The sequence below is a fragment of the Eublepharis macularius genome, chromosome 6 (assembly GCF_028583425.1).
Source record: "Eublepharis macularius isolate TG4126 chromosome 6, MPM_Emac_v1.0, whole genome shotgun sequence".
Lineage (NCBI taxonomy): Eukaryota > Metazoa > Chordata > Lepidosauria > Squamata > Eublepharidae > Eublepharis > Eublepharis macularius.
Genome location: NC_072795.1, coordinates 41,359,487 through 41,380,618, shown reverse-complemented (window position 1 = coordinate 41,380,618; position 21,132 = coordinate 41,359,487). Strand labels below are relative to the sequence as shown.

General features: G+C 42.2%; 1 protein-coding gene across 1 annotated transcript in view; it reads left to right on the top strand.

The window, feature by feature from the left end:
- The first annotated feature begins 3,530 nt into the window (after window positions 1–3,530).
- The window catches only part of GRK7 (G protein-coupled receptor kinase 7), a 46,069-nt gene continuing 28,467 nt past the window's right edge, over window positions 3,531–21,132 (top strand). Inside the window, exons 1-2 of the mRNA XM_054983890.1 lie at window positions 3,531–4,133; window positions 4,728–5,165. Of these exons, the coding sequence (XP_054839865.1) occupies window positions 3,531–4,133; window positions 4,728–5,165 (1,041 nt within the window). The remainder of the gene's footprint in view (window positions 4,134–4,727; window positions 5,166–21,132) is intronic.

Sequence of the window (21,132 nt, the reverse complement as noted above, 5' to 3'; positions counted from 1 at the left end):
GTTTGGCCGTAAGAGCTGCCTCTCAGGCTTTGCAGGGATGAGATTCGAGTGCCCATGGCTACAGAAGAACACCCCCTTCCCCCGCCCTCCCCTCTCTTCTCCCAAATGGACGAGACGCGCGCGCTTTTCTGGCTGCTCCGTGGTTGGAAGGAAGCCCTGCTGATCAAGGAAAGCTGGGCTTCCATTCGCGTTTCCAGGGCGACAGAAGGAGGGCAAACAGCTCCGGCATTCCCCAGGCTCCGTTTCCACGGGGCTCCGTTCCCTCGGGAACAGATGGCTGGCGCCAGACTGTCTGCAGACTGCAATCCTGAACGTAAACCGATCCAATCGAGACCCGATAGAGCACCCCACCCGAGCACTGAACCGGGAGCCGTGGACGGAACCGATCAGCCGAGTCCTGAAGGCGCAAACACCAAAATCAGGGCAATTTTCAGACTGTAATTCCGATCGTGCCCATGTCTATTTGCAAGCACCTTATCAAAGTTCTTAATTATGAATCGATGAACACAATGTGAAAACATCTGTTTTAGGGAGATAGTATTTTAACAAAAGCATCAGAATGGTGATCAGAGCAATGGTCTGTGAAGCTCTGATTTTTCCCTATGATCAACCAAATTAGTTGTTTAGATGCAACTCTTTTGTCTCCAACATCTCATTACAGGGCATGATCTAGCAAAAGTTCCAATTTTTGCTGCTATCCACAGAATTAAATATATTTAATAAAGAGTTGTGCTTACAGCATTTCAAATATATTTAAAATGTTGCTAAAAGGATTTGTTACTCTGTGCAGCTCAGCCTTGAATTAACTATCTGTTAGTGTAATCAGGGCTAGTGTTGAAGCATGGTAAATGACTGTTTACAGTCTCTTAATATGTGGAGCAATATCTGATTATTTGAAGAGCCAGGTAGTTTAATGGAAATGTTTGTTTTGATTTGCCTTGCAACAAAGCATGGTAATATCAAAGCACATTTTACTATTTCAAAGGGTTTTTTAGTACAGTATGAAAAGTTCTTTTAGTACAAATGAAAAAATCACATACTACAAATAAACAAATGTTTAAGAAACATCGCTTCTGATAACTAGATGCTAACTTTGCTCAGTTAACTAAACTCATTCTTCAGACTAGCCTTACTCTTGCCAGTTTCCTGTTGCGGTGCTTATGCTGCAGAAGTCACAGAAATGAAGTTTCATTTCTAATGCCCCCTTATTTCATATTTCTTTCATTCTGAGAAGTGATACACTGTTGGGTGGCTGCACATGCAGCCCTTCTCTCTGTGGGACAAATAGTGATGCAGATTTGGTTCAGGAATACAACGTGATGGGGAATCAGGAGCTTCTGGACTCATACCATGGTCCTGTCTAGAACTTGCTACTGGTGTATGGATGCAAGTCCCTGTAGTGACCACATGGAGTACATAAAATTTAGTTTGGCCCTTAGATTGCCCTCCTCAGTTTTTTTGTGATACACTAAAGCTCGTTTCAGAAGTCACAGTAAACAGAGGTTAAAGAAGCTTCAATCTCTGAATTGATAAATCACAGAACTATTGGTTGGCCTGCAGCAGCTCTTGCCCTATAGAAGCCAGAATAACATCGTAAACTGGTAGAGGTGAGTAACGAGGATGAAAAACAAAAGCAGACTGCCAGCTCTAAGTAATGGTGCATGGGTTTTATGTTTGAAGCCGTGGTTTTGAGTTTAAACTAGCTAGTGAAAACCATGATTTGATAAGATATTAGAACTGAGCTAATATACTGTATTTCAAATTTGTGTAAGTCTTAACTATGATTTGTCTATTAAGTTAGACCTAATAGTTGTAAAAAGGTGATATATGGAGCAATCATAAGCAGGTCTACTCAGAAGTAAGTACAATTTTATTGAATGGAGCTTACTTCCAGGAAAGTGTTCTTAGGATTGCTGCCTTAACGGCATACAACGCTTTTTTTTTCTGAACCAGACAGTAGAGTGGAAAGACAAGAGCTGGTTATCTTCCTGGTTGGGTCAGGAAAAATCTTAGTTCCCGTAAATGCTTACTCTGTGATGGTGCCCACTCTGTGGAATGGCCTGCCTGAGGAGATCAGGAGAGCCCCCACTTGCCTAGCTTTCCGCAAACGATGCAAAACCGAATTACCGGGGTGTATGTAGGGAGGGGATCTCGGCTGATCTGCTAATGAGTTAGGAACCATAGACCTCACCACTATGTTGTATTGGATTCCTGCTAATGCTATGTCTTTGAGAACTCGTATCTATTTATCCTATGGCATTGTTTATGGAAATGTTCCTGATATTGACTACTAATCTCACATTGTGTCATCTGCCTTGAGTCTCAGTGAGAAAGGTGGACTGTAAATGACATAAATAAATATATTATAAATAAAATAACATTTACCATAACATCCATTTTACCATAGTGTTATCGTTTGCTATGGCAGCTAAGAATATAAAAGCGAAAGCTATTTCTGAAGAGTGAAATATTTTAATGTGGTGAATTGACTGCAGTGAATTTAGAAGAGTGAAACTCTGTTAAGACCCATTGAATAGGTTCAAGTAATATTCCGAGTAGACTTGTTTAGATAGCAAGCATAAGCAGGTCTACTCTGAAGTAAGTCCTGTTTTATTTGGGGGGGCTCACTTCCAGGAAAGTATATGAAGGAGATGGATTATTTTAATTGCACATGGAATCATTATTATTTATAGAGTAATGGTCATTCTGTGCTTGCTCTTTATCCAAGCTAGTTTACATTCCCACAAAAGAGCTGTGTATGACAGCAACAGATGTTTTATCCAGCATAAATGGAGCTCACAACACTGACTCCCTCTGGGTATGATCTAAAGAGATAGATTTCAGAATCTAAGACTGATTGTTGTTGTTGTTGTTGTTGTTGTAACTTATTTAAATCTCACCTAGTTGTCTATTCATCCTCCTTTTTGACCTCATTCTGAGAATTACGGTTCTGGATAATATTTTCTTTTTGCTTAATTTTCTGTCACAAAGCAAAATGATCTCATTTCCCTGTTGACAGCCTCTTTCAAAAGACTGTAGCTGCAATGAATACACTTTGGCATGTCTGTGAATTAAAGTTGCCATGGGTGGGGGCCAGGAGATGGTAACAGTTCTTTGAAGAAACAGGTCTTTGTGTACAGAAGATAGATCCTGGGCTCAGGGTGATGTAAGAGGTACAGCATGCTTTAAGAGTAGAACACACACTGCCGAGAAAGGCATACTAGACATTGGTGGCAGTGAACAGGTTTTCCTGGGGTGTCATTCATTTATCTATAGATAGTAAATGCAAAGCTCCTTAGAGAGAAACCTCTTACCATCTGCTTTCCACAAATGGTGCATACACCTAAAGGTACTTAGTGAAAAGTCCTTGAGAGGTATTTAATCCTAAAGCAGCCAGTCTCCCAAGCATTTCTCTGAAGCCCACAAACATACCCAGTCAGTGGAACAAGACAAGCAGTGCCAGGGCAGCTACCCGGTCTACATAGTGTTTTTGCCCAAGCTTGGTTCTGCCACCCTGATAGGTCACCAAAATGTGTGACATGGGGGGACTGGACAACTTGATTGCCAACACAGCATATCTACAGGCCAGGAAAAGTGGAGATGCCGACAAAAGGGAAGTGCAGAAAAGGCGCAAGACCCTTGCACTACCAAGGATTGACGACTCCACAGATCTCGAAATGTCCATTAAAGTGGACTATGAGAGCATCTGTGAGAAACAGCCCATTGGTAAAAAGTTTTTCCAGGAATTTGTGGAGGCTGTGCCTGAATATTTGCTGGCTAGTGAGTTCTTGGATGAAGCGACAGCCTGGGAATTGTCAGAGGATAAAATCAAGAGCAGCATCCTAGAAGGTCTGGTCAACATGTACCTGAAGAACATCAGCAATAACTACTTGAAATTCCTCAGTCTGGATTTGGCCAAGAAATGCCAGGTAGCCACTAAGAATGATTTTGAAAATATCATGCTATTAGCCATGGCGGAAGCAAAGGCCTTTCTTAAAGGAAAACCTTTTGAAGAATTCCAGAGTAGCCAATTCTATGAGAAGTTCTTGCAATGGAAAGCTTTTGAAAGACAACCTGTGAGCGAGAAAGATTTTGAAGAGTTCCGAGTGTTAGGCAAGGGGGGCTTTGGAGAGGTAAGAATCAACTTTTTAATCTTTGTGACTAAAATGCAAACAGTAGGGCCTTAGCGATGCAATGAACAGTCCTTTATTTACATATCAAGAATTGAGCAGCTAGCTATTTCCTGCCTAGGCAAGACCTACTGTGATTCTGGTCCATCTTCGTCCCTTTTCACTGTTGATCTCCACCATAGTAAAAGATATTTAGGAGCACTAGGCTGAGATTATCTATTTATTTGCTGCATTCCTTCCCTTCCTCCATTTTGCTCAGAGTGGCTCATTTTATTTTTGGCAAGATAGGATAGGTTTCCCAGTGGAAACAACTGGCTGCTACTGTTTGTTAACATTAATTAACCTCCAGCAGTATACACAGCACCTTAAAAAACTCAGTCATTGCTGAGATGGTTACCAGCTAAGACAGCAACCCTAAGCAGGTCTTCACAATGGGGCTTACTTCCAAGAAAAGATCCTTAAGATTGCACCTTAAGTAAGTTATTAGCATACAACTGGAGCAAATAGATGTTATCATAGGATGTGGCAATAAGGGATGTCTGCTGACTCCAGTTCTTAGCTTACATGAACTCCATTCCTTTTTTCCTGCTACTTTAGGTTTGTGCTGTCCAGGTGAAAAACACTGGCAAAATGTATGCCTGTAAGAAGCTGGACAAAAAAAGACTGAAAAAGAAAAGTGGTGAAAAAATGGCCCTGCTAGAAAAGCGGATCCTTGAGAAAGTCAACAGCCGTTTCATAGTCTCACTGGCCTACGCTTATCAGACCAAAACTGACCTGTGTCTGGTCATGACCCTCATGAATGGAGGAGATCTTAGATTTCACATTTACAGTGTGGGTGAACGAGGCTTGAAAATGGATAGAGTCATCTACTACTCAGCTCAGATCACTTGCGGCATCCTGCATCTTCACTCCATCAGTATCATGTATAGGGACATGAAGCCAGACAATGTTCTCTTGGATGAGCATGGCAACTGTAGGTTGTCTGATCTTGGCTTGGCAGTGAAAGTCAAGGAGGGCAAAAGCATCACCCAAAGGGTAAGTGAGAGTTCACTGTAGGACAGCATGTGTGGCAGGTAAGACTGTGCTATTTCAAAATTCAGCGAGTCCGGCCTTTAATTCCTTACAATTTGTTCCATGCTAAAGACCTTACATGGTCCTTTCATTCTAAATGACAGGTGGTAAGAGGATTTAGTTAATGATGAAGTATTTGGCTGCACTGTGCACCATCTACCTGGTGTGCTCGTTTTTAAAAATACCTACATAACAAAAACTAGTCTTTATTTTGAGGTTTTAAGCTATCCAAATGTTTTCTGTCAATAGAAATATATTGCCTAATAGGTGTTTACAATAAAGGAGGTGAGTTAGGAAATGGGTATTACCACACATGATTATTGAAGGCACCACCTAGTGGGAAATTTTTCTGTGCACTCTTCAGTGGCTTTAACAAGACCAGTTGAAGTCCTCTACTACTTGTGTCAGTGGAGTTTGCATTTCCAGTTCATTTGTGCCCCATGTTTTTTTTTAAAAAAAAATATTTGAAAACATACACATCTGCAAGTATGCAAACTACATAAATCCCTACAATCATCACATTCTGAAAAGGACAGTTAAAAGAAACTTGTATGTTGCCTATGAACACTGCTGAACACACGGTTGAGCTCTCTTGTTGAGTTCAGTATTTAATAAATAGATACCATTTGTTGAATACTTCTTGCATGTAGTTTTTTTGGGATCCTAGATCCAAGAATATGTGCTCCATGTTACAAGGAACGTTTTTTAAGGTCTTAGTTTTGAAAGTATCGTGGCACAGTCCAGACACTAGCCTGCCACAGATCCACTTGCACATTCCAAGTAGTACAACAAGCAGGGCAACGTGGTTAATAGCAGAAAGGCCCTACATATCAAACAATCCAAGCCACTAGTTAAAAGTGATGCTATTCAGTCTGATCTGAGGGAAGAGTTCCATCTTAACCTCAAATGTAGTAAGACTGAGCGCAAGGAAACCACCTCCAGCTTTTCCTAAGCATGATTTCTGAAAACCAAAAAGACACACATCTTGTGTCTAGCTGTGGTGGTTCTGATCTCAGAGGACAACATAATCCTCCGTAACACCAAGGAACCAACTAATTAATAAAAGGGTATACAGTTCCACGATCTGTGAAACTTCATTGTTGAAGTGTCTTCCTGCCATCTCCAAACAAGAAGAAGAAGAGAACATTGGCCATTTTTACCTCCTGTAGTTTGTAGTGTATTAATGTTACCTGTAATGATTATAAACTGACCCTGTCTTAATGGTGGTTACACAAGGAAGGTCTATTGGGTTATGTAAATACAGTACATATTTCAAGCCTTATTGGTGGTTACATAAGAAAGGTGTATTGGGGTTATTGAAGTGTGGCACATCTATCTGATTATCCAGTGTACCTCTTGGCATACAGTCATGTATTATACTGACATTGCCCAATGCACCTTCCTTTTCTGTGCCCTTGTTGTGAAACTACCATTAAGAGGAATTAAAGGAGGATCAGCTCATAGTCACCGCGCAGGTACTAGTACTTGCTGTGCATTGTCAATGTATGGCAGCAAAATATATTTATTTACAAAATGTGTATGCTACCTCTACATAAAAACTGATCAAGGGAACTCACAAAGTAAGATCATGAAACAGCATAAAATCATTAAAATTAACAAACCATTAAAACCCTGATGGAGGGGCTGGACTCTCTAAAGCTTATACCCTGGAAATCTTGTTGGTCTTTAAGGTATTACCGGTCTCGGACCTTGCTCTGTTTAAAACCTAGTTGCTAGAATTCTTCTCTTGGCTTGAATGCAGTGGGTAAAACCAAATGTAGGAAGAAATGTATATCCCATATTTATGTTATCCTGTATATCTCTCTTGTGTATTGTTCTTATGCAACTACCATTAAGATCTGAGTCCTTCAAATCAGGATTTGTTCATAACTGTTAAATCAAAGAAATAAATAGTTCTAAAATGAGCAACAAAATGGAGCACCCACATCTGTAATCTAATTTACGAAATGGTGAAAGTATTTCCATTATAAATTGGATTGCATTTTGTTGTTTCTTTAAATCCCTAAATATTCTTTAGAAGAAATGTCAGAATGCATTATCTTATTTAGATCTTCTTCATCCATTATCCAAACCAAGCTATGGAATTAATGTTTGGTTTGATGTGGGCATAATAGAAACTTTCCTTTAATGATGGAAGAAATCTTAGTATTACAGTATATGGAACTGGAGTGTCATTGAGTTAAATAAATAAAATGAATTATAAAATGAATGTATGTAGGTCTGTATTAAATATATGTCCTGGCCTTCTTCTGGGTGGTTTAAAAATAACAATTAAATATTAGAACAATAAATCATAAAAATAATATTACTACTAAAGCCAAATACAGAACCAGAAATAAACCAAGAAAAATAAACAGTAACGAGAAACTAAAATAAAACCTACAGAAACTTAAAACAGCAGCAACAGTAATAATTCTCCATCATATTTTAAAAGACTCAAATGCACTAAAAGCCAAACTGAATAAAACTGCAGGCTAAAAGCCTGGCATGAAACACACTTGGTGGGATTTAGCCCCATTCAAGTTCCCTCTTGATTTTTGCAGATTTCTGGGACACCATCAATGAGGGGGCTAAGTTCTGGGGACAGGGAGTTCCTAATGGAAACCTATATTGCTTTAAAGGAACAGAGAGGGCAATGTGATTGTGAAATAGCCATAATTAAAAGTATTAACATAATGCTTTATTAAAAGATCGTATTTGGTCGACTGTGATTGTTTTTGAGGGTTAGTAGTACATGTTGGCCCTGACCTGGATAGCCCAGGTGAGCCTGATCTCATCAGACCTCAGAAGCTAAGCAGGGTTGACTTTGGTTAGTAACGATTTAGGAGACTTCCAACAAAGACCAGGTTTACAGAGGCAGGCAATAGCAAACCACCTCTGTTAGTCTGTTGCCATGAAAACCCCACTAGGGGTCACCGTATGTCAGCTATGACTTGAGGGCACTCACCACCAGTACATGCTGACACCTTCAAAAAGATGTTGATGGTCATATATGCTCAGCTCTACGGCTGTATCCACTGTGGAAACAGAAGCAACAGGGTGAAGGTGGAGGGCAGTGTCCATACACCCCATTCCTACATCACACACACTACTGTTTCTGCCCCACCCCACTGCTCCCCCTGAGTTGATGCAGAAGTGCTAACACACATGCCAGGCCACCTGTGGCCCAGCAACCCTCCTGTCCCTTTCACAGCTGAACCATGGTTTAAAAGACACCATACCTCAGCTGTGAACTTTTAAAAAAACAGTTAAAGGACTATAGGGAAGGAAGATGCAAGGCTTTACCAATTTGAAGGTGGAACTTATAAAAATAATAATAACATTCGATGTATAGACTGCCCTTCAGGACGACTTAACACCTACTCAGAGCAGTTTACAAAGTATGCTATCATTATCCCCACAACAACAAACACCCTGTGAGGTGGGTGGGGTAGAGAGAGCTCCTAGAAGCTGTGACTGACCCAAGGCCACCCAGCTGGCTTCAAGTGGAGGAGTGAGGAATCAAACCCGGTTCTCCAGATTAGAGTCCTGTGCTCTTAACCACTACACCAAACTTAGCTCTGTCTTTCTCCTGGATTTGCTCCAGAAAAAATGTCCATGCAGATGTTCCATCGACAGCCACCCTGCATTTCTTCCTTTGCGCTGGTGAAAAGGAGGTTTTTCTGTGTTTCAGCTCAAAAGAGAACTATGGAGTCCCACAAGCCATGCTTGGAAAGAGCATGATGTTGTGTGGAAGCTCCAAAAAAAGCAGGGGCGTGCTGTGTTCCATGTAGGGAAAAATCACCATGGGGAAAACAGCCTAAACTGCCAATAGCTACAGCATTACCTGAATGGGCCAGTAAGAACATATGCCCCATGTGCAACTCAGACATGGATGCAGTAGGGGTCCAAAATAGATGATTAAACTATGCAACATTTTGTTTTCATTTTCACATTGTTACACATGTTTCTATGGCAGTAGGTGAAATACTGGATAACATCTTACTTATACGGCTTAGTGATGGCAGCAGGACAGACAGAGTTAATCTTTAACTTTAACTTTAATTGAATTTTTATACCGCCCATCTCCCGAAGGACTCAGGGCGGTGTACAGCAAAAGTAAAATATACAAATATAAAACACTAAGAATATAAAATAAACATATTAAATAATTTAACTCAAAACAGGACAGTTCAGTTAAAACACATTTAGGCCAGCCCCGCTTGTTGGAATAATAACGTCTTAAGGGCATGGCGAAAGGTGTGTAGGTCAGGGACCATACGTATCTCCGGGGGCAATTCATTCCAGAGGGCAGGTGCCCCGACAGAGAAGGCTCTCCCCCTGGGGGTCACCAGCCGACATTGTTTGACCGATGGCACCCTGAGGAGGCCCTCTCTGTGGGAGCGTACCGGCCTGTGGGAGGCTATCGGTAGCAGCAAGCGATCTCGCAAATACCTAGGCCCTAAGCCATGGAACGCTCTGAAGATGGTAACCAGCACCTTGAAGCGCACCCGGAAGACCACCGGAAGCCAGTGTAGCTCGCGCAGGAGAGGTGTTACATGGGCACGCCATGTCGCTCCCATAATCACCCGCGCGGCCGCATTCTGCACTAATTGCAGCCTCCGGGAGGTCCTCAGGGGGAGCCCCATATAGAGAGCATTACAGTAGTCCAGACGGGAGGAAACGAGGGCATGGGTGACTGTGCGCAAGGCGTCCCGATCCAGAAAAGGACGCAACTGGTGAACCAGGCGAACCTTGCAGATTTGTTATAGCTTTGTGTCTGCAAACTGTTATGATAAAGCATATTCAACCAAATATCACTGGTAGGAAAGGCAAACAATTGGTGGCAAGTGATTGGATATCAGCAGTCACCAATGTTTTTGCATCACAGCTTCTCAGATGATTCACTATTAGTAGCGCAAACAACAAAACCAGTCTGAATTGTGAAAATGACCTGTTACAGCACAAGAGGACATAGGTAATAATTTAATTAGATAAAAATTGTTCCCTGTAGAAATATTACATTATCACTCTCCAGCATTGCATTTACAAAGTTTCTGCAGACAATACAGACATAGTATTACATATCATTCTGTCATCTGCTTGTTCTCAGTGTTTGAAAGTGGGGTTCCTCCAGACCCAAGTATATACAGAGTTTGACACATGCACACATGAAGTTACCTTATACAGAAATGGACCATTGATCTATCAGGGTCAATATAATCAACTCTCACTGGAGTGGCTCTTCAGGGTCTAGTAGAGATCTTTCCCCTCACCTACTTACCTGATCCTTATAATTGGGGATGCCAGGAACCTGAGCCTACACACAAAGTACATGCTTTATCAATGAGCCATGTCCCCTCCACAAGTTAGTAACAAGTGCATTCTCTTTTGACCATTCATCAGCTACTTGTTTAAGACTGGTTTGAGCTAAAGTAGACCTTTCCAAAACCTGCTTGAGAGATACTACAGCAAAGCCTGATGGCTGTGATATGGGCATGAAAATTCTCCCAGTTCTGCCCCAGTCCCTCCCTGGTGCAATGCAGCAATAATGGGGCTTAAACAGGAAAGCATCACCATGCAAAAGTCTTCTGTGATTTTTACTATCATTTGCCCTGCATGATAATCAGATCCATCTTGAGATGTGGGGCACAGGGTAGGGAAAGGGACAGTAGTGTGATGCCTGATTGATTTCCTAGAAGTAGGAATTGGATGGGGATGAAGAAGGAATCTTTGGTAACTTGGTGAGAAGAAAAGATTTAGTGGAAAATACAACAACGCTAGGAAAAGTTGAAGGCAATAGGAAAAGAGAAAGACATGAGATGGCTTGATTTAGTAAAGGCTGTTAATTACAGGATTTTTGGAGGTTTCGTAAGGTCACCATAAGTCAGAAACGACAGCAAGAAATCCGTTTTTTATCTAAATCTAGGCTGGAGGAAATAGCATCAAAAAGTAAAACAAGGCATCTCAGCTTTGGGGATTAAAATAAGTACAGTTTCTAGAAGAAAACAGACTGAATAATGGAAAGGTACTTACACTGAACAGTCGCACCTGCTTTTTCTGAACAAAGCTAGGAAGGGGGAACTATTTAAAGTTTAAGTATTTTGGCATTCTTGTTGCAGCTTTGAAACTAGTATTAAGATATGTCACCTAGCTGAAAATTCTGCTTACATTTTATCAAGTTGATGACCCTTCTGATTCTTATCAATTCAGCTACGGAAAGAGGTTGTTAATGACTAATTAATTAAAACTTGGAATATCCTTGCCAACAGAAGAATTAAATCAGTATAATTATACCCTTTGGTTTTTCTGTTCTGTTCTTTTCTGTTTCGTGACCAGATCTGACTTCTGCAATCCTGCTGAAGCTAAGCAAATCTATATTAACCCTGCTGAATTGGCCAGTGCCTAGGCAGGAGCCCCATGTACACCATCTTAAGTTCCATAATGTAATGAAGGCTGGAATTAATGCAACAAATACATTAAAAGGGTTAGGTGGGAGGGTATGCCAAAGTACATTGTATCTCTTCTCAGCCCTGTCCTATCCCTCTTCCAACCATGCCATAAGTGCCGTCCTACCATCTGTAAGCATTGACACACAAAGGAAAATTCCTGAGCATGCACAGTCACTCTCAGTTGTGTCCACGTTATCTGGGCAAGCTCTTCAGAGGTGAGCAGTGCAATCCTAAGGACACTTTCCTGGGAGTAAGCCCTACTGAATAGACTTGAATAGAGTTCCAAGTAGATCTTAGCATTGCCCTCATAGTCAGTATTCTCAGCTTCCTGCTGGTCAGGTTATTGTGCCATTCAAGATTTGACAGAATAGATAAACTTCACTACATATGGCATAAACAGGGCCGACGCCACCATTGAGGTGGTGAGGCAGGCGCTGTGGGTGCTGGGGCACCAGAGGGGGTGCTGGGGCGGAGGTGCACTCCACGGAGCTGGCGTGCCTGGCCCGCAGCTGCTTCAGCCGGCCAGCCCCGCACCGCTGGCACCGCCGGCACCGCCCCATGCCCCCGGGCAGCCTCTGCGCACCACCCCAGCCACCCGCTGGCCAATGGGCCCGGCTTTGCTGCATGATGACATCATCACGTGGTGACATCATCATGCAGTCCAGGGGGGCGCGCACACGTGGGGGTGGCCATGGGCGCCAGAAACCCTGGCGCCGGCGGTGGGCATAAATAATTAGTTCATAGTGTGGCATTCAGCGAGCTTCAGAGGTGAGCCATGTTCATAGGATCTAGTCAATATTCTAACCAATAAACATCAAAAACGTCCCTTCAAAATAGTTTTGTTCCATATTTTCAGATCCATATTTGATCTATATTTTCAGAATTTTGGAATTCTGTGCACATTAGCGGAGATATCTGATCCCCAAGACAAGCAGGCAATGTTAGCCCAAAAGGTATTATTGTAAAGTCAGCTCTATTATTAGGAATATATTTGTACATATTAGTAACTAGCACAAATAGTTACTAATAGGGGAGGGAACAAATAAATGTAGATGGACAATTGGTATTCTATATATGCCTATATCTAATAGAAATGGCCACTATTTCTCTGTCTTTTGATAATAATGTAGCTGTTATGTTGTGATCTGCAGGATGAATTTTAAAATTTGAGTAGGTCCTTACTCTATGTAGTATAATGGGTGATTCAGCCCTGACCAAGGGCTATATAATATATGTCAGAAATGTCTACAGAAAACCCAAAGATAACTTTGGTTAAGTCAACAAGCTGACAGACATATACAAAAACTATTTGTGCATATCATCAGTATGCAGGTATAGGAATTCAAGTCATCATTATCATTATATATACTAACAGACAAGTGCCCCCCGCCCCCCGTGGATACTTAATCCTGCTGTTCGGGGGCATTTGGCTACAAAGCAGATGCTTCTGCAACCTTGGGATGAGTCATGGAGTGATTGCCTGGAATCTAATTTGTGATGGCTAGAAAATAATGTCCTCAAGGAAAACACATTAATGGTTAAAAATGAGATTTTTCTCAACTTCCTTTTATCCTTACATCAACTCTGTAAGTGACATCATTCTTGCTGCGTGGGAAGGGTGAGGATTTCAAGAGCAAGGAGTATGCTGTAGTGTTAATAACAGATACCTATATATAACTATTTACAAACCTTTCCACAGAAATTTTGTTGCTTTTCCAGCTTCTGCTTAGCCACTAACAATTATCTACCATGAGCAGCTGCTACAAGGTTTGTTGTTCTGTGGAATCTTGGCATTTGTGCCAAGCAGGGCACAACTGTACTATGTTCCCTACATTAGTACTCTTATATTGTAAATGGAAAACTAAAATATAGAGAGAGCCGCTTGACAGTGGAAGTCCACAGTTGAGCTGGTGGAATCTGAACCAGCTTTTGAGTTCTAGTCCACTGAAATATTGGCACAGCCCCTTTATTGTGCTTTGGTCATAAGTCACACATGGCTCATAACTAGACATGGGCACGAAACGCATTACGAACGCAAAAAACCCACAAACTGCCTGATCGTCTGTTCGCAATCCAGCAGTTTGTGAGGGTCCGTGGCCAACGAACCAGCGTTCATTGGAAGCCCAGTTCGTTGCGTTCGCCCGCGGTTTGTGAAGCCAGACAGTCAGGCACCATCAATCAATTCCCTTGGAAACGGAGCCGGGGAAATGCCTGAACTCTGTCTGTACTCCTTCTGTTGCCCTGGAAACCCGAATTGAAGCCCAGCTTACCTTGACTGGCAGGTCTTCCTTCCAACCATGGAGCTGCAAATTGGTTACAATTGGTTACATGGGAGAAGACACCCTGGGGGAGGGAGGGGGAAGGGGGGTGTTCTGTAGCCATGGGCACTCCAATCTCATCCCTGCAAACCCTGATAGGCAGTTCTGACGGCCAACCACAGCCCTCCTGCGTTGCTCTATGGGACCTCTGCTTATAAAAAGCACTGGGCTCCCAGGCTGGCTTTCACTTTCAGCGAGCAGTGGAGTGGGACAGAGCTGTTGCTTGCTACTTGCTAGCCTTTGGGGAGAGAGACAGAGTATAATTGAGCTGGGATTTTTGGGATAGGGATCTATCTCCTCTGGTTCCAGGGCTGCTGTCTGGCTCTGGGGCCAAGCTCAGTGGGCACCTCAGCTGAGGGCTCACACACTATTATTATTGCCTGATCTGGTCAGGTCTGTGGGAGTGGTGGGCTAGGGCTCTTGACCAAACTTGGGTGCTGGTTGGAGGAGAGCCTGCTAAACACTCCCTGTGAATATGGGCTCTCTAAGTGCAACAGGGGCCGTTCTGACGCCCACGAACCGCAAACCAGTTCGGTAATGGGAAATGTTCGTTATGGTTCATTGGCAGCACCAAACCACGAACCACAGGTTCGTTATTTTTTTTTTGGTTCGTGCCCATGTCTACTCATAACTTTTAACTTGTAATCCCAAATTTAGTTTAGGGCAGCAACACTTCTCATAGTGGAGAAGATCTAATCTTTGGCAAAAGTGGGTTGAGAGTATGAGCTGTATTATGCCACTGAAGTCAGAGGGATGCTAGTGATGATATTAGAAGAGATGTCAGCCACAACAGAAGCCTACCTGTCTGTTCTGCTGCATACTTAAATTTTTGTAGTTTAAAAGCCTGGAACAGCTTAAGAACCCTAACCTAACCTATCTATTTAATTTTAGGAGCTTGATGATAGACAGGAAAACTGTTTTAAATTTTTTGAGTAATTGAACTTCATTGGATTTTTGTAAAAAAATCCAAAATCCAAAATTTAAAAAAAATCTTTAAAGAAAATTGAATGTTGGTTTTGATAATGTATCCTAGGCAGTGACTTTTATCATGCATGTTTATGCAGAAATTATTTTAATACAATTATTGTTATATGACTTGCTTTGGAACTTTACAGAAATCAGACAGTGTATATTCTTATTGTTTATTATACTTTGATTTTTATATTATAGTTTCATATTGCATGTGTTACAGTCACATAATATACAAAATAGTGAGACAACACATCTATAAACCTGTGATTAAAATAAAGCATCTAGTTCTCACACAAGGAGTATCTGTACAGGCACAGGAGAAAGGTGTACATGCAACAGGAGCTTTGTTTTATTACTTGCTACAATCTACATGTATACAGAAATAGCTCATAAGTTGTCTCTATGGAGTATGTTCTCCAGCTAATAAGAAAAAGTTGAGGAACAGTTAAGCAGTTGTTTCAATAAAAAGATGCTTAATGTATACTTAACTTTCCCACTGAAATCAATGAGGCTGTAAAGAATTTAGCTTGTCTGGGACTTTAATTGTCAGGATTATTTGGGGGTGGGGGTGGCGATAAGAACTGCAAGTAGTTCCGTTGATTTTTTACTTCAAGCAACTGTTATTAGGACCAATCAACATATCACTAAGCAGTAAGCAAGCTTTTAAATTCAATCAGACTTCAGGCAGGATAAACTGAAGTGGCAGCAGGAGGAGAAAGACTTTATTGGGTGTGATGGGAAACTCCAGTCTGCAGATTATAACAGTTTTAAAATGGAGCAGAGGAGATGTTATGCAGGTTTAACTAGCTTATTAGACCATGCTAGGTTTCACAAAGATCTGGTTGAACTAAAGCCTAGTGGGGCAAAGATGCAACACCTGTTATCGATTTGACTGTATAAAAGCCAGAAATAATTTGGATCTATCTCCATCACAGATCAGAACATATGGCTCCCTTCTACAGCAGACACCAAGAGCAGAGGGAAAGAATGTGTCAATCCTTATATTGGCAAAGAATATGCAGGTTCCTGCTCTGTGGATGGAGGGGGGGGTGTCTATATCACCCTCACTCCCTCTCATTCCCCTCACAGGCCTGCTCCACCTGACAGAGTCCTGGCTGCCTTCCTCCTCGCCTTCTGCAGCCCCCAAACTCCTGTCCACTCCTCTCCTTCACCCTCCGTCCTCTTCCTTTCCCTTATATCCTTTCCCTCATTCTTGGCTCCACCTGCCAGCCATGCCCCTCCTTTGCCCTCTAGCCATGGCCTTGGCTGCCTTAAGCAGCCGCACCTGGGGTAGCTAGTCTGGCTGCCTTGAGCAGCCACACCTGTGCTTCCTTGGCTGGCTGCCAAACCTCTTCTGCTCAGTGCTTCAGGCCCTTGGGCAGCCGCACCTGTGCTCCCTTGGCTGGCTGCCAAGCTTCCTCTGTTCAGAACTTCAGGCAGTCTCAGCTGGTCCCTATTATTCCCTTCTATCCTGCCTGCAGGCTGTGGTGTGGCCCTGTGTTGCCCTGGCTCCCTTTCCTCCTTTGTCAGTAAGGTGGCTGACTGCCCTTGCTGGCTGACTGCCCTTGCTTTCTGAGCTTTCTCCCTTGTTCCCTCCCTGGCGGTCCTCACTCTCCTAGCCTGTCCCTTGGGCCTCCCACCAGAGGGCAGGGCTAGCTGGCTTCCACTTTCCCCATCTGACTCCCTGGGGCTTGGGTGCTCCTCTGCCCTCCTGAGACTGGGGCATCTCTCTTTCTCCTTCTATTGTTAGCCTGGTCTGGTCCTGGGTGTCCGTTGGTGTGTCTGGGTAACTGACCCCAAGCTGTCTCCCATCCCCTTTTTCTGGCAAGTCCGGGGGCTGGGCCCCAGATACCGGACAGAACACTTTATAAACAGTGAACAGAAGCCCAGCTGGGTCATATTATTTGTGACTGGAGCACATGTTTTCCTCTGTGTGGCCTCTCTATAATTCTAGGGTCCTCCTTCTGGATGGTTTAGTACACTGTTCTCCAAAACAGACATAAATTGCAGTCCATACAATAAAAGGAAGCCCAACACAATTTCATCATGGTCCTTTATTCATTATCTTGGCTTGTTTACATACACCCCATACCTGTATGTTCAAGACAACGGCCAAGCTGTTATTTAGAATCACCGATTCTCCAACTGTGTTTCAAGAGAAGCTCTGAGATTTCTTGAAAGTGTGACAGTGATTCTTCTATCAGGAATGACAGACAAGCATCTCTGAAAAATAAATGTCTAGTTGCTCTGTGAAGAATAACAACATTCGTTTCAATATGAGTATTTCTAAGGCACATCTCATTTCTTCAAACATGTGAAGGCAAAGAAAATACTGGGAATTCTTCCTATGGGCAAGATAACCAGGAGTGGTGGGGTAGAGGCTCAAGGTCACTGAAGATGCAGTAAAGTAGTTCAAGTTGTAACTTCTAGGTGACAACCAGTGTTCATTTGTATATGTCTTATAGCAGGCTTGCTCTGGGTTTCAGTCTGGCTTTATCGATCTACTCCTTTACTTTACTTGGTAGATACTGTAATTGAAGAAATGCTTTTTGTAAATCCTCATGGCTCAGGGGCAGACCGTCTGCTTGGCTTGCAGGAGGTCTCAAGTGTCTCAAGTTAAAAGAATCAGGCAGTAGAAGACAGTACTGACCTTGATGGTCCAAAGATCTGTTTCAATACAAGGCAGCTTCATGTGTAATTTTAGTTGCTCACAATTAGTCCTGTGTAGCAACTGTTTGTCCTGGATGAGGATGCATATTCCCATCTGTATCCACAGGCACATCCAACCAATTCAGTAGGGCAAGCAAACATTGTGATGAGGATGTTCATGCAGATGTGTAGTTTCGCATAGTTTCTATAACCAGATCTCCCTTGCTGCCTTTATTTATTGAATTTTAAGGTAGAATATTTATATCTAATTCAAAGCATAGAGGAGTATGTAATGTATATACTATTTTGTCCTACAGAAAGTGTCCATTTCTCTAAGAAAATGTCTATGTAAATTGTTTACAAAGTGAATTAAAGTTTATTCCAGAGTTATTTGGATTACAGATGGAAATGTGTAGAGGAGTTAACCGTGTTAGTCTGTGGTAGCAAAATCAAAAAGAGTCCAGTAGCACCTTTAAGACTAACCAATTTTATTGTAGCATAAGCTTTCGAGAATCAAGTTCTCTTCGTCAGATGCATGTTACAGAAACTGGTCAAATATAGAAGAGGAGGGAGGAGGAGGGGAGGAGAGAGAAGAGGCAATTAGGGCGTGAGAGGGAGGGTGCAACCAAAACATTCCTTTGCTAGTAAATGTAAACATCTCCTTTTGGTGTTGGGGTCAGTTGGAGTTTGCCCTGTTAGTTTGTAGCAGCAAAACCAATTCCAATGTAGTATAAGCCTTCAATAACCACAGCTCTCCCCGTCAGATGCATCTGACAAAGAGAACTGTGGTCCCCGAACTGTTCTTCTGCACCATCCATGGTAAAGCAGAGGGGAAGAAAACTTTGAAACCAAACACATTGGACAGCTTCCTGCGGTCCAATGTTACATTCCTCCAAGGTCCATTAAGGCCACTACTGAAGGAAAAAACGGAACAGCTGGAATAGAGAACAAAGCAGTCAGTGGCACCCCACGAAGGAAGGAAAGAGTGTGCTCTACAAAACAGCTGATCGGGCTGAATTCAGCTTGTTTTTTTTCCCCCATTCAACAGTTCTTGTGCCATGTCAAATAAAGGATGCACAGATTTGCATCTGTTTGGTTTATGAAACTCATTGAATGTGTTTTGTAAAGAGCTGTGGGAAAAGGTAGACGTATCTAAACCACATTTTCCTTATGCTGAAAGAGCATTGTGCATTGTGTCCATCCCACCCCATTGTCCATCCCACCCCATGCCAATTCACTCAGCTCATATACCATTGTTCTTTAGCCAGGACATTAACAGTACAATGCACTCCACAGGACAGTTTTTTTCCTTTTGTTAATGCACAAAACAAATTTTAGTTCTGGGTACCTAGTCAGTCTTAACAATCACGGCAGTATGCCAAACTCCTTTTGTGCCAATAAATACAGTCACCACAGTCTGCACAAGGGCATGCCATATAAACATAAAACCACTTTAAAACAGAAAGCCTGTGTAGGTTTTGTTCATATTTCTAAACCTTTCACTGCCTGTCCAAGTTGCAGTAGCTGAGAGAAGTTTCTAATGTTACATTTAATTGCATTTTGAAAATCCATACAGGGAAGCAGAAAGAATTCCATTGAGATTCTGTTATGCTTAAAGGATCACATGCAAGTATAAAGCAAACTAGTCATGTTTGGTTGTGTTCATCAATATGTATACTGGATTGTGTGTTTATGTTTGTATGTGCATGCATGCTGGTTCCTGGTATCTGTCTCTCTGTCACACTTGAGTGTGACCAAGAATTGGAAATAAGGGCAGTGTTGTGTGGATAGTGACACAATTAGGATGAAAAACAAAATCTGATCAAGCCACTGGGGCTGCCAATGGAAAGAGGCTACAACCTTTTGAAAGGACACCATCTGCTCAATTCACCCTATCTGTTTTATGGGTAGTTTTTATGCTCCTTATGTCTAATGGCTTGTTCTCTCACTTGCTCTCTCATACGTACTCCGTGGCTATAAACCTCCTCAAAAAAGACTCTGAAGAAATAGCATAGAAATCTTCTAAATAAATATCTCAGAAAAAGGGATTGCCGTCATTCTGGCGGCATATCTTGGTGCTATCCTCATTCTGGCTGCCATCTCTCATATTAGGGGCTGGCTGCTTTTACTCCTATTGTAAAAAGCAAAGCAGTATACTTGGGAAGGAATTGCTTGGATGGGGGCCAGTCCATCATTTCTACTTTTGACTCTGGCAACAATTCTGCTAATACACGTGTCTCCATGGGGTGTAGTAGAGGACTCTTTTCCATGTTCCAGATGGTCTCTGTTATCTGAAGGTTCTTCTTCTGTCTCCACCGATCATGACAAACATTTTGTGAATATTGAATGAAAGGCACAGGGTGTCATATACAAACAAGATTGTGATCCCAGCCTCATTTACTTGGAATAGCATTCCAGTGAAATAAAATAAGCACGTTTAAGATTGAGCTGTGTCCTTCTAATTCGTTGGCAGCTTCGGGTTCAGTCAGTTAATTCATTTTGTCTTCTTTTAGGATGGGATATTTTTGAGGATATGATTAGTAATAGAAGACAAGAGGTCATGTCTGGATGACTATGCAATTTTCTCTCTCTCTTCTTCCCACTGTGAGGGATTGAGAAGTAGCACCAGAAAGTTTTCCTCTTATTCTTGTATTTATTTTTTTCTGTCAAATGTAGTGATGGGAGGTAAGTCAGACAAAAGTCATAAATGGTGGGACTCAGAGAGTTCAGTCTTGCTTGCACTTCTCCATGCTCTTAACGTGTCTGCCTCCTGTTTCCATCCGTCATAGCACCTTCAGTAAAAAGGCATGGGAGAAGCATGTGAGTGCCTCCCTAACTTGCCTGTGCTGTCATATTCTCCTTTTCTTTTTCACAGGAGATACGGCTATCCTCCTTCTGATGGGGCCTGGAGTTCTCCAAGAATTACAGCTGATCTCTAAGATATCAATTCCCTTAGAGGAAATGGCCACTTCAGAGAGGGGACTCTATGGCATCACAACCCTGCTTAGAGCCCTCTGTTCTCCTTAGGCTCCACTCCTAAATTTCCAGGCATTTCCCAAGGCCGAACTGGCAACCCTAGCAGGAGAGTCAGAGCTGAATAGGGAACTATAGGCACAGTGGGCCATTATTATGTAGAAGCTCAAGCCAAAGTTAGAGTTCTGGGTGGACCAGGCCTACCTAGCTATTTAAAGGGTGGGGTACCCTACCTAATTGTTATTATTTTGGAGGTCTCATGGACCCAAGTTTGAATCCCCACTCTGCCGTGGAAGCTCACTAGGTGACCTTGGGCCAATCACGTACTCTCAGCCTAACCTATCTCACAGGGTTGTTGTGAGGATAAAATGGAGAAGAGGAGAATGATGCAAGCCACTTCCAGTCCTGCTTTGGGAGAAAGGCAGGGTATAAATGAAATAAGTAAATAAATAAATAAATACTTGGTGTTAGTTTAACAGACAACAGTAGAAATATTTAGAAAACCAAATTTCAGTTAATTTTTACTTTATTTTGATCAAAAGATTCCTGCCCTTGTGGCATATTGTT